This window comes from Pimephales promelas, chromosome 25, assembly GCF_988280905.1.
Source record: "Pimephales promelas chromosome 25, fPimPro1.hap1.1, whole genome shotgun sequence".
NCBI classification, from domain to species: Eukaryota; Metazoa; Chordata; class Actinopteri; order Cypriniformes; family Leuciscidae; genus Pimephales; species Pimephales promelas.
Genome location: NC_142793.1, coordinates 18245258 through 18259371, shown reverse-complemented (window position 1 = coordinate 18259371; position 14114 = coordinate 18245258). Strand labels below are relative to the sequence as shown.

Genomic DNA, 14114 nt, shown 5'->3' with positions numbered 1-14114 from the left:
GAACTAAAATAGGTTTTTGGTATTTGGGATTGTGTATTTGGGTTTATTAGTAAAGCTTTCCAGCTGATGCAGGTGTTGTGTTATACCTTGTCCTCCAGGGTACATGCAGCGGAAGGCTCGTCCCAGCTCCTCAGCCTGAACTCTACCTGCTGGGGTCAGCTCACCACCCCACTTCAACACCAACAGTAGAGATGGACCCTCCTTCAGAGTGTCTGCCATAGGTTCAGAAGTCAAAAGTTAAACAGCAGCAAGGTTATGTATATTAAAACGCATGTATTAAACACACACACCTTCCTCCTCACTGGATGCTTTGGGCTGTCCATTTGGCAAGTAAGTAAGCTGCACCTTCCTGTTGATCCCAGAGAAATGGCCATACCTGAAAGACAATACATGGGGCAGGGGGACATAAAACATACCAGCCCCTCTTTATAAGCATTCTCCCACTGAACAACACAGACAGCACACATTAGACATAGCACTGGGCTCAAACCGCTAGCAGGTGCTCTGTGCCCCCCATGTTTCTGGAAACATGTATCAGAGTGACCTTCCCAAGCTGGCACGGGCTAATCTGTGCCATAACAGGGCTGTCTTTACAGGAATGACAGGCTTTGGGAGGAATAAAACGTGGCTTCTGCAACAGTGCCACATTTTTTTGAAGTCACACAATACAGCAGAGAGTGGAGAATTCTGGATGGTTGGTCTCTTGTCTACAATTTAATTATATCTAAATATTTTTAAATAGATTTTATATAAATAATTAATATGCATATACTACTGTTTAAAAGTTTGGGGTCTGTAATAAAGAAATTATATTAAAAGAATTGTTTTCAACATGAATAAGAAATGTTTCTTGAGCACAGGATGCTTTCTAAAGGATCATGTGACTGAAAACTGGAGTAATGATGATGCTGAAAATTCAGCTGAAAGCAAATTTGTCATACATTTTTAAACATACTCAAATAGAAACAGTTTTTTAAATATGATTTCAAAATATTACTGTTTTTACTGTATATTTATAAATATACTAAATAAAAAATGATAAATATTTCGGAAACAACAAATATTCAGAAAAGAAGGCAAAAGAATTTTCACATAATTTCTTTTCAGTCGCACCTTAAAGTTTACAAGTGATGCACAATAAATCAATACCAGTCAATATATCTAATTTATTGGTATCTGGTAAGTAAATGGCCATTATTACTATTTTTTAATATTATTAATGTTCAAAACAATTGTAAACAATAAAAAAATAGGCCATTCTGCCATTTAAAGGTTAAAATGTAAAAAAAAAAAAAATCAATCTAATATGATACAATTTGGTCTAAACCTGGTCTGAAGATGTTCTTTTTAATCTCATAGGCCAGAAACCAACTCTGGAGTGAATTTGCCACCATTTGCTCCACTGCATTACATGTAATCATACCAAAGCAAAGCACTTCCCCAAACACCTGTTTCCTAGTTAATCTATGACCCTGAACAACCGATAATGTGTTGATTAGGTCCCTCGTTTGAGTTCAGTAAGAGGAGGGAGTAGGAAGTGAGGGATCGTCGGGGATTAGAAACACTTTCAAAATGGCATGCAGATGCCACACAGAATCGCAAAAGGGATTCGTCTCCAAGGTACGGTCAATTTTTGGAGCGCTCATTAAAGTGTCAGTAATTTGGACAAGTTCTCAGGTTAATGAGGGTTAGGATCCACTTTGCCTAATTCTAAAGAGACAGGGGATATGAGGGTGCGCACTGATTATCATTCAGACTGGATTCCCTTTGGAGAGACCGGCCAGGACACAAAGAGGGACACAGAGAGAGGAGAAGAGAGAGAAAAGGAATGAAGTTAAGAAACTCATCCATATGAGGACAACTAAGGAAGCAAATGAGTCAAACTCACACTACAGTCAGTTACATTCAGTCAGCTGTTCATGAATTATCAAATGTTCTTCCTGACATGAGCATCCATGACGCTCAAGACTAGAAGACAGAATAGCAATGCAAGTTTAACAACGAAATTAAGTCTGACTAGGTTTGCATTTAATCATATTCTATTCAAAAGATCTCTGCAAAGAAAATTCCTTTGACAACTTCTTGCCTTCTGTAGAAACAATATGACATACAGCATAATCTTGATCTATACATGTACGATATCATTTAGCCGACATTGGTGTGGATTTAGACCTTTGGACAATTAAAGTTGTGTCTTTAAAAACACAAAGAATTTAAGAAATCTGTTAAAGTCCCCGTGAAATCAAAATTGAACCTATTTACTTTGTTAGCGCATATTACTAGTCTTGTGGTGAACAATTAATCCGTGCAAGTAAAAATATATTAAAAAAATGTTTTACCTTGGTAATCTTTAATCTAAATCTGAAAAGTTACTTCCGGTCTGGAACGGTTTCTTTTTCTGATGACGTAGGTTTCACAGTTTGGGTGGGGAAACGCTTAACCACTCCCCTCAAACCGTTAGTTTGCTATGAGCGAGAGATGGAGAGGAGGAGCGCTAGAGTAAAACCCTGCCCTCTGTTCAATATTCCGTTTCACTTGGAAATACGTCACAGCACTGGAGAAAAATCGTTTGCAACTTCCGGTTCACGGGGACTTTAAATGTAATCTCAAAACGAATAACCATTAATCCGGTACATTTTTTAAAATTTATATTTAGGCAAAACAATACGAAAATTGTAATATTTGCAATTTCTCAGTTATTGGCCGTAGTATGAAAATAATTACCTGCTGTTCTGCTTCTATCAAGCAAAATTGAAATATCAGTGCGTCCCTAGTTACAATTCAATGTATTCAAGTTTGCAACCATTAACATAAAACATATTTAGTGTGTCACACCTGTTACCAGTCCCAACTATCTCTAATATTTTTCTTAATTTTTATTTTTACATTTTAAAATCAAAAGTAAACAATTCTTTGGTTCATTCTTTTCTAATTCAGCGTAACTGATAAAACCGTGTATAATTATATATGCAAACCTTTGTGCAGATTCTGCATGGGCCTACTGACGACTAATTTATATAACAAAGCTACTCAAGAATACAATATTTGTTTGGAAATTATTACATTTTTAACCAGATCTTGTGTAAAAGAAGTGGGAATCTTCAGGAGTAAATAGAAGACAGCATGTGTACAGTCGCTTTCTACCATCTCACAAAGTTGGAAACGAAGGGTTGGGTATATAACAGTTTACTCACATCTCCAAAACCGTCTTCAGCTGTTCTAGTTTGGATTTCTTTTCCTCGATTTCACAATCATTATGTAGGACGAGTTCTGCCAACAGCTGACGGGCAATATCCAGCACTTCCTGTAAAACATCACAGTTGAAAAATGTTAAAATCAAAGTTTTAAAATCGATATGTGTCTGTATGGGAAGCAGTAGTTGATAAAGTAGAATGTAGATATTTTTGGTAAACCGTTGGATGAGTTAGTACCCGGACGGCTGAGTTCTGGATGTATTACAGTTTCTTAATTAACTGTTATGATAGGATTAAATAGGCCTAGACATAAATTAATGTGCATGACCCCTCGATGAGTCTCATGGCTGCAGCATTCCTTAAAAAAAGCCAGCTCAATCCCGTTTAACTCCGTGGTGCAAATTTCAGGCTTTTAAGAAAATAATTCTTAAGGCTGCAGACAAGCCTGTTCTGAAACAAACATTGTGTAAAATTGCTTGCACTTGTCATAGAAACAAATTAAATGCATAGATCACTCGCGCTTCGATACAGACCCACCTGGAGCTGTTTTGGTTTCTTCAGCTTGAGTTTTCCGGACTTATAGCCACCATATTTTTCGAACAATTCAAAAAACCTAAAAGAAATTGGATGTCATCATAACCAAAAAATACAATTCTTCAATCGAAGACATATCTTTGGTCCATTCACACCAAGGACGATAACTATGATAACAATTAAGATATATAAAACATTTTTGTATAAAAACATTGAGCCAATCAGAATCCATCATGCTTTAAATAGCTTGAGTATTTAAAGTGGCAGACCACAAAAGAGAATATAATAAATATTATAATACACAGAACCTTATTGTGCATTGGTGTGAATGCTAAAATAGTTATCGTTATAATTATAGTTATTGGTGTGAACAGGCCTTTAAGCACTCAAAACAAGAATAACAACTGTATTTAGTTTTAGTGTGAAAGCAGCCTGTGTCACTTACAAGGCGTTCCTGACCTCCATCTTCATCTTCTGTTTGGGCGTACGGTCACCATGACGAATTACAGCAATAACACAACGAAGCTCCATCCTTCAGACAAAGATGACACGTCCCGTTTCAAAAGTAATGACACTACTCGGTTTTAATAAGCCAGACTCCACAATAAAAAGCTACAGGGGAAGAGAAATACATTCTTAGGACAGGAGTGGTAACCCACATGGTTCCTGAGGTAGTCGGGACAATAGGGATGTCCTCTGCTTCCATGGGGATGGACCAGGGAATGTGAAACTGAGGAGCCAGCTCTCGCATCACCATGTTCCTGAGGGAAATGCATCAAATATCAACTAAAATAACCAGAAATTATCTTATAAGATATCACTGAGAACATCCCAGCTGAAAAATGACACTATTCCTTTCTTAAGAGCTGCTTATGGCTGAATTAAGCTCCTTTCATAATTTAATTAACCTTATTGCTCCATTATTAAACTAGACTGAGTCAACATTGAACTAAATTGAGCTGAATAATGACACTGTTGTCTTGTTTAGAGCTGCTTAAAGGAATAGTTCTGTAAATGATAAATTATGTCATCATTTAATAACCTTCAAGTTGTTCCAAACCTGTATACTTTTCTTTGTTCAGCTGAACACAAAACATATTTTGAAGAATGTTGGTAACCAAACAGATCTCGGGCCCCATTGACATCCTATGTAGGGGGTAAAAAAAATTCTATGGAAGTCAATGGGGCCCAAGATCTGCTTGGTTACCAACATTCTTCCAAATATCTTCATTAAGTTCAGCAGGATAAAAAAATATTCATACAGGTTTGGAACAACAAAAGCATGAGTAAATTTTGAGAGAATTTTCTTTTTTGGGTGAACTATTCCTTAAACAGCTGAAACATGCTTGTTTCATAACTGAAGAACTTTTCAAAATGAATACTGTTATTTTCTTGTTACCTACTGTACTGTGAAGCTGCTTTGAAATTATATATATATATATATATATATATATATATATAAAAAGCTGGCCTTAACTTCCAGCCTGCCAAGTATTTAGCTGGTTTAGATATGAGCTCAGCTGAAAAATGCCCCAAACCACCAAACATCCAGTAAACAGACCAGCCGTACCATGCTGGGAGACCAGAAAACAAGTTTAGACTGGTAACTGGTTTAATATATTTTTCAGCAGAGATGCATTTTAAATTCAAAGCTTGGTTCAGAAAAAGAAATGTTTGTTTGATGATCATGTGTTGACTTTCAAAGAAAGGGTGAAATTCTTATATATAAAATTCGATTTTCGAGTTACCACAGATAAGAAGAAGGCAGCAACAGGGCTTCACCTACCCCAGAACTTTGGCACAATCATCATAGTACTTCATGGAGTTCTTTACAAAGCTGAAGCCATTAACGTCACAAACAAAAGAGTGGCCATTTGCTCGGAGGAGGTCAAAACCACACACTGTTTGCTGGGTTGGAAAAGACGTTGATGAAACAAAAAACTCATTCATTATCATTCTTAACCTTTAGCTACTGACAAAACACTGTGTTTGTCTTTTGCGAGGCTTACCTTAAAGGCAAGACACACTTTTCTGGCCACGAGCTTCTCCATTGCGGTTAGCATCACAGGATAGCGGATCTCCTTTCCCTCACTGTCTCTCTCTACTTTCCCATCCAGAGCAGGAGACTTACGGGCCTCGGCGTGAGCGTAATCAGGCCCTACTGTGTAAACCTACGACATCCATCAGGAATAAACAAACCATCCAGCCACCACATGATGTTTAGACATGAGAAACTCAGGTACCTTAACATCTGTACCATCTGTTGGCATGAACTCCTCGTAGATGTAAGATCCAGTCTTACGAACGGTACTTTCAGGAGAATACACACTGCTCCGACTGCCAATCTACAGAAGACAGTATGAGCTCCAGACCAAACAAATCTAAAGGTATTAAAAGTTGGCAGTTGTGTACCTTTCTAAAGAGACGCTGGCTGCCCCCACCGGCCGAGGTTGGGTAATAGATGTAGACGTTGTGGTCCTCGGCGGAGACGGGCTTCTCAACAAAAGGTTTATGAAACACTTCCCCGTTCACTTCCACGTGGTCCTCGCTCTCCACCAGGTTACACTCTGATGTCACAAAGTCAAAATGTCACAATCTTTCGCAATACAAGAGTTTTTATGTACACACTTATGAGAAACTTACAGGGAAACAAAACAGTATACGGGTTTGGAACAAAATGACAGTGAATATATAAAGGTGATGTATATATATATAAAATGATGAAAGGTAAATAACCTTTACCCTCTGGTCTGTCGGGGTCCCTGTTCAACACTGCATAGCGTGGAAGGTCAATGCCTTCTTCCTGTAGAATCCTGTAAACTTCCCTCCTAAAGCCATGAGCAAATAGGTAGTTATGTCTCAGTCAACTCTCCAAACGGGGTTTGCTTGTCAAGATTATTTCAGAGGAAGATTTACCACACCTGTCTTGAATGAAATACTGCATATTGAGGTCGTTGATAAGCAGGGGGTTTCTTAGTTTGGCATAACCCACTGCTTTGTCAAGGGGAAATCCTTCAAGATGAGGAAAAAAAATGTTATTTTAATGTTACATGGTATAACAAGACTATCTATGGCAAGAGTTATTTTCAGTCAGTGCGTTATTTTCTTTTTTCCTTCCAAAGGACAACATATACAGTGCATTTGTGGTCTGCTCTCCCGATTTAATTTATGATACATTACATTAATAATTTGCTGGAATGCACTAAAGAACTCTTGTTTTTCTCCCCAAATCCTCACATCCTCAACACCAGTTTTTTTTTCCTGTTGCCAGCTATTTTCAAGGGAAAGTAGCTAAAGGCTGTTCAAAGAGTCGCTAGATAAAGTCATACGCAAATTAGCATATCCATGACATCATCACGTCACATTTGCATTCTGTCTAGAGTCAGCCCTTTTCATTTGTTTGCTTCTCTGTGCTCACATTATGTATTTTAATAAAGCCACATTCCAAATAAACTTTTCATCTAGATATATTTATCAGTTTCTGGTGTCAGACAATAGGACGAATATGAATTTGTGACTGAATCATGGCCCATTAAGACACATATGGGCCATTACTGTAAAGTACAGTAAAATCCTCATTTCTAATCGAAACGCTGTCTGACAAAATAACAGTTGCTATATTTACACATAAAATTATCACTCAGGTTAGAAGCAACAGAATTTTATTCTTTCTAGAATATCAGTATTCTAGTTTTCCATTTTGATATATTTTATTCCTGTGACGGCAAAGCTGAATTTTCAACATCATCACATGATCTTTCAGAAATCATTCTAATATGTTGATTTGTTGCTTAAGAAATGGTTATAATGTGGAAAATGTTAGGCATTTTTGCAGGATTCTTGAAGGAGCAAATTTTGAACAGAAATCGTTTTATTCATTAAAAATGTGTTTACTTTGTGTCAATGTAATGCATCCTTGAAGAATAATAATAAAAAGAATCTTACTCACCAGTGACCCCAAACTTTTCAAACTAAATTTTACAGTTAACAGTTGTGGCATAATTTCACTTCCTTCATTTGACACACAAACTAACTCTATAGACCATTTTGCAAGATGTAAACAACACTGGTCCAGAAACATTTCCTGTTTCAGTTTGTAACTGTTTTATTTATTTCACATGTAAAGAAAAAATATTAAAGATGTTTGTTTAACTTTCTGATTCAGTTTTATATGTTCGGTTGGTTGTATTTTATCCCAGCTTTTATGTAGTGTTAAAAAACTAAAACAGGAAGTGTTTCTGGACCAGTTTTGTTTACATCTTTCAAAATGGTCTATAAGCCAGGGCTCAAAGAGCCCTTTATGATGTACTAATCTAAAAAATACAATCATTATGACATGTTTTGAAGGCAGCATTAATAAAATACAACATGGCACATCAAGACTTCAAGTGCAAGTGAAACTGTGTGTGATGTCAGATACCTTTGGAATGGAAGGAAATGAGGCAGTCACACAACGGCCACTTCTCCACCGGTTCATTGAGTATAATCTCCTCTGAAAAAATGACCACGGTGATGTACTCAAATTTACAGAGCCTCTCCATAATCTCAGTCATTGGTTTGGAATTTGATTTCTTCATCATGGAGCAGATCCCCACAACGATCTGACGCTCTGCCTAATAAAAGAAGACATCACAATTCAACAATGCTTACATCCATTAAAAGATCCCATTAATAGGAATTGGGCAATTCCGTACCTGATCCTCCTCCTCATCCTCTCCGTAAGGCCCTGAGATGTTCCTCATGTCTTTGTCATCCAGTTCTCTGCTTTCACCACTCTCACTTCCAATCAGGAACTGGGGGAGTCCGCTGTTGGACATCCCCTGTCTGCTTGACTTGAGTCTCAGTCAAACAGTCAAATTCCCAACACACCATCTTGTACTGAAGCTCAGTGGTGGAAACATTAGATGAGGTGTGTAATTCAGTTGGATGAGGCTCCAGAAGTGACTTCAATGCTCAGGTTGATTTAGAAGATGATGGTGCGTTTAATCCTTACAGATTTGGTGTCATCCTTCCAAACCCAGGAATATTTTGAATTTATGCAAATTGATTCATTTCTCTCACAAAATCTCTTCCTGCTCCTACCTGCAATAAAGTAAGATCCAACACACAATATAAGTTCACATATTTATGCAAAACTGCTTAAAAATTGAGTCAATAAGATTGATTTTGAAATAAATTAATACTTTTATTCAGGCATTTATAACATTACAAAAGAATGATTTCAAATAAATGCTGTCTTTTTAACATTATATTCTACATTCTATTCATTTACAATATACAACAAATGTTTCATGTTGATGATTGCATGATCTATGTTATGTTAACATACAAGTAACCTTTAGCACATTTTCTTGAATATGTATTAATTTTGCAGATGTTATACATTCAAAAGACTAGTAAAACAATGGCCTGGTTTCACAGACAAGGCTTAGATTAAGCAAGGAGACATTTAAGTAGCTTTTAAATTACTGGTGTGCACCTTGAGACAATACAAGTTGCTTAAGACCATTTAAACAGGCATTTTAGTCTGAGACTAGCTTAAGCCAGCTCATCTGTGAAACCCACAAATAGATATTTCAAATTTTAGGACAAAATGTGAGGGAAAACGTGCCACCATAATTCTGCATTGCTATGTGTTTGCTAGTCTAGAGTGTTGTGGGTGATTAAGGTTTTGCTAGGATATCATTCTTGTCCATAGTGCATATAAGGAAAAATAAATGTAAATGTTTGGCTTAGCAAGTTCCACTAATAATGCTAATAAAAATGCTTACATAGTTAAACTAAACAAATCTTATAGCTACACTTGGCCCACCCTTCCCAGTATGCTGACTGCACGGAAAAGAATGCACTGTTGCAGGCATATGCAGTTTCATATCATATTTCCGTACCATGCTGATACACGCCATGCTAGCTATCCCTCTAAACAAACATCAAGCCATCCAGATATGAAGGAGATGTGTTCCTCTGTTATATTTTGCGCATTTTAAGAATACTACAAATTTCAAATGCTAAAAGCTTTGCATGTGACTTAGGGCCCAATAATAGCCACAGGTCACTGGCTGAGGTGAATCTGGGGGAGGGGTGATACTTGGATCAAATGCTGAGGCCTACGGCATCCAAAGATAACTCATCAAGCTGTGGACGTGTTGACAGGGAACATTAAGTTTGAGAGGAAGCCGTCTACTGCGACCCAGGGTCAGGCAAAACACATACAGAGATAAACAAACTCATAAATAGCTGTTACTATCACTTACAGCTAAAGCAACAAAGTCCAATATCTTCACACGATAATATGAAGACATAAGCCTTTTGAAAGATTTATGAACAACTTAACGGACACAACGTTGATCATAAACCAAAACGAGGTGCTGGCAAAAACTCCTTGGGTATTATATAATACATTTGACATTTCTGCCTTCTTCTGTTGTGCAATCTAGATTTCGTGTTATGCAAACATTTCAAAGTAAGTGCTGAAGTGTATGTTAAATACCACATACTATGTTTATTCATTTTTCATCCTTAAGTGTACAGATTTCATTCATGTTTACATCTATCCAGCCTTGTTAAATGTGAAGGCATTTCTGCAATTGCAAAAAATGTTTCTGAACACAAACCCTATCTGCTATTGGTCGGACAATCAGATAGCTCCGCCCCAAACACGTGTTCTTGGTTGAGTTGATGTTGCCGTGTTGTCTCTCGTTGTTCCAAACCAGCATGCATTTCTTCATTACTTGGAACATAATATTAAGATATTTTGAAAATGTTTTTTTGTTCATTAGGGGCGCAAACTAGAGATGAAACTTCACATTATGAATTATTGTGACCAAAATAATCACGGTTATCATAGTATTTTTAAAATGTGAAAGAAATGTTAAAAGTGCTAATACACAAACTGAAACCATTTCACCAAGTTTTATACTGAAAAGCAACAAACAACAAATTAAATCAACAGTAATGGTACTAGTCACCATCAGGAATTTTTTTCGTGTTTGGTTTATCATCAAACTGGTAACCGTTTCATCCCTAGCTTGGACCCCATTGACTTTTTTTTACAGGTTTGGAACTCAGTGACCATGATGACTAAATGGCAAGAAAATTTTCATTTTGGGGTGAAACTGTCTCTTTACGGCATCTGTTGTTTCCAAATCAGAGCAACTCAGTCAAAGCCACTGGAAGGCAAGCCTGCAACCTTTAGCCAAAAAAGTTAACGCTCCGGCTTTTCCTTTGTGAAGAAATAGCTTATCATTTCGGCATTTGTTTGCTAATCTTCAACATGTTTTACACTAAACAATACTTTCATGGGAACTGATATGTCGATTTTACCTTGATAAAAATGTTATTTCATGAGAGAAGGCAAAGTAGGGAATGAAGCGGCAGGCGGAACTCATTTACAGCATTACCACCAGCAAATGTGTAGTAGTATTTAATAATAGGCATTATGTAATATTGTCTAAAGAATTACATATAGAATATTGCAATTACAGTTTATGGTCTAAAGAAAATAAACAATATTGATGGTTTCTTTCTTTGTCTTTTGTGGTTTTACCAATTATAAAAGACTTGAATGACTATGACAGCCATGCACTATGATGCTGATAAAATGCATTTTCAGAAATAAAAGAAAGAGAAAATTAATTATTTAATTATAAATATTGTATTCTATTGTAATTTAATGATTTTGTTTAATAATAATGTGTTCTTTATGGTTTCCAGATTTCAACAAAGAAATTAGAATTGTAACGATGTATGACGGCTGTGCAAGCCTAATAATGATAAAGTTTTTTAAATGAATATAGGAAAACAAAATATAAAGATTTTATTAAATAAATGTATTCTTTCTATAACTTACTAGCGAAAAAACAACAAATATAGAACATTTATTCACAAGACGAACACAAATCTCTGAACGCTAGCCACTGACGTCAATGCCATTATATGATAGGCTGAGGTGCCTCATGTCATCCAAACCAGCCATTACCCTTTTTCCAATGGTGAGAGCCACAGACCCTCTTACTTCCCAATAACAAGACAATTTATGACTCTGTGCCAATTTCCGCCTTACGTCATAGAAAACAAATCAGAGGCCAGAACATTTTATGCCAATATAATCCTATGATGTATCTACAGCAGCAGTCCAGCAGACACTTGAAGAGCCATTGACCTTTGAGATCATATCCTGTAAATTGCTTTTATTATGACTGGGAGGATTGCCACTATTTAAAAGGTTATTTATGTCATACATTATTTATCATTAAATGGGTGGTTGAATATGATTTCACTTTTCTAACTTTAGTTAGTGTGTAATGTTGCGAGATATATCCAGCTGCAGACCCGCAGCACCACCGAATTCAGAACCAGAAGTGAGGGAGGGCCAGAATTAATATTATTGCATTATAGTTATTTTTGCAAGAATGTAAGGACAAAATCGGCCTGGGAGTGAGTTCCTCATTTGATACATTGTAAGTTAAATGTATACAGGATTGCCATGATAAAATTGTGCACAACTTATTAATAATGTAGTAAAAATGGAGAAACAAGCAAATTTGCTTGGAGTTGCAGAAAATGAAGAGTGCTAAATCACCCAAGTGGTCCAAAATGGTATATAATTAACTAACAAGTTAACCATTAGCAGTCTATGGTAAGAATGCTTGCTATCCTACAATGCAACTAGATAATTAAAAAAAAATCTAAAATATGCTGGGGGTAGGATAGGATTAAACTAAGACCATCTGGCATAGCATATCAGCCATTTCATTCATCGTTTACTCACCCTCATGTCATTCCAAACCATGATATGAAAAAAAAGCAACTTAAGTTTGACATAATGATTAATATCCTAAATCCCACAGAAGACAGAACGCCATACAGGAAGCAATTATCATTTTTGGATGAACTATCCATTTAAGTGTTTCTTTGGTCATTTACTGAGATTTGTTACCATTTTCAGGACACTATTCGCTTTCCCAGGCATGCAACTGGCACATACATACAGTACAGTACCAATTCTCACAAATTAAATAACCACAAAAACACAAGCATGCCTTGCAAAAGCACAGCATGATCAAACATAGTGTGGGGACTGAGATCTGCAGCTGTCAGACTGATGCCTGCATTTTAACACTGCCATAAGTAGTCAGAGGAGGCCAGGGAACACGGAGCCCGAATGCCATGCTGTGATGGACCAATGAGGAAAAGGAGTCGTAACTGACAGCTCTTATGCATCTGTTTCTGTGCAATTAAACATAATGACGAGTAAAAGACACGATTTAAGACGAAAGTGAGTTATGGACCAAAAAAATAGTGATTATATTGGGCAAAACAGAATTATGAATACAACATCCTCTTGTCATCGCATCGTATCGTTTCGAAATGACAAGTCAAACAAGTGTTGCAGGCTGCTCCATCACTCACACAGAATATGTCTACAAACATAAACTTTAGGAGCGTTACAAATAAACAGAAAAGACTTAAATATGCAGGTCCATACTGAAGGATACTCACTTTCTTGTAAGAGGAACTCGGTCGCGGACAGTGTTTGACTTCCTCGTCTGCTGTCAGTGTGAAACTTGGGCTTCGCAGCGTGAATTTACCTTCAGAAAACATTTGACAGAAAGCGCCGTCTTTCGTGTTCTGGTACACGGGAACTTCACGCGGATGACTGCCTCCTACAGGACGGGCGAAACAACAGCTTTCGTTTAACCCTTTAAAGGGATAGTTCACTTTGAAATTAATTTTTTATATGTTTTAGCTTACCTCAAGGGCATCCAAGATAGGTGTCTTTGTTTCCACAGTATTTTCAAATTTGATATTTTTAGGTGAAAACCGTTCTCGTCTGTCAAGAGGTATATGGGGTCCACCTCAAAGAGCATGCACAGAGAAGTCCAAATTAAACATGATCTAATGACTCATAAATGTAAGTACACATTACCTAAGACACAAAACGAGCGGTTTGTGTGAGAAAACGAACAGTAGCCTATTTATATTGTTTTATAATACCAAAAAAGTATGACCTACTAATCAGACATGTAGAACTTTGTGGTTTTTCAGCAAAGTTTGGATCATGTTGATCATTTAGAGGCCTTATTTTGTTTTAAAAATCACCATTTCTACAATGCTTACTACAATAAAACAGTGCTAGCCTATACCATAGACAGCTCTCGAATGTTCACTGACTGCTCCAATATGTGGCTTACGTATAGCAGCCCATTAAAACTGACCCTTATGAGGATCTATGTACTGTATAGCTACAATTATCATGATCCTACCATGTTATCATATGCAAAACCTTAAATTATAGCTATACTAGCAAACAAATAGCTGTTCAGTTTGTAGTCATAAAACCCATAGCAGAGGGAACCAATGGTGAACTGACCTTAAACAAACTTT

General features: G+C 36.8%; 1 protein-coding gene across 9 annotated transcripts in view; it reads right to left on the bottom strand.

Moving 5' to 3' along the window:
- ppip5k1b (diphosphoinositol pentakisphosphate kinase 1b) overlaps positions 1–13392 on the bottom strand; it is a 33154-nt gene extending 19762 nt beyond the window's left edge. For 3 of the 9 annotated variants that reach the window (XM_039695241.2, XM_089127374.1, XM_089127375.1), the window contains exons 1-14: positions 8423–8566; positions 8149–8341; positions 6650–6740; positions 6471–6556; positions 6141–6295; positions 5972–6073; positions 5738–5899; positions 5515–5636; positions 4388–4489; positions 4174–4260; positions 3732–3807; positions 3195–3304; positions 291–376; positions 87–212 (exon numbers count right to left, since the gene is read on the bottom strand). In XM_039695241.2, the coding sequence (XP_039551175.1) occupies positions 87–212; positions 291–376; positions 3195–3304; positions 3732–3807; positions 4174–4260; positions 4388–4489; positions 5515–5636; positions 5738–5899; positions 5972–6073; positions 6141–6295; positions 6471–6556; positions 6650–6740; positions 8149–8341; positions 8423–8545 (1621 nt within the window). In that variant the 5' untranslated portion in view covers positions 8546–8566. Of the gene's footprint in view, positions 1–86; positions 213–290; positions 377–3194; positions 3305–3731; positions 3808–4173; positions 4261–4387; positions 4490–5514; positions 5637–5737; positions 5900–5971; positions 6074–6140; positions 6296–6464; positions 6557–6649; positions 6741–8148; positions 8342–8422; positions 8811–13229 lie in introns of those variants that run through there. The other 6 variants (XM_039695235.2, XM_039695236.2, XM_039695238.2 and 3 more) reach the window with 4 other exon arrangements.
- Between the last annotated feature and the right edge of the window lie 722 nt (positions 13393–14114).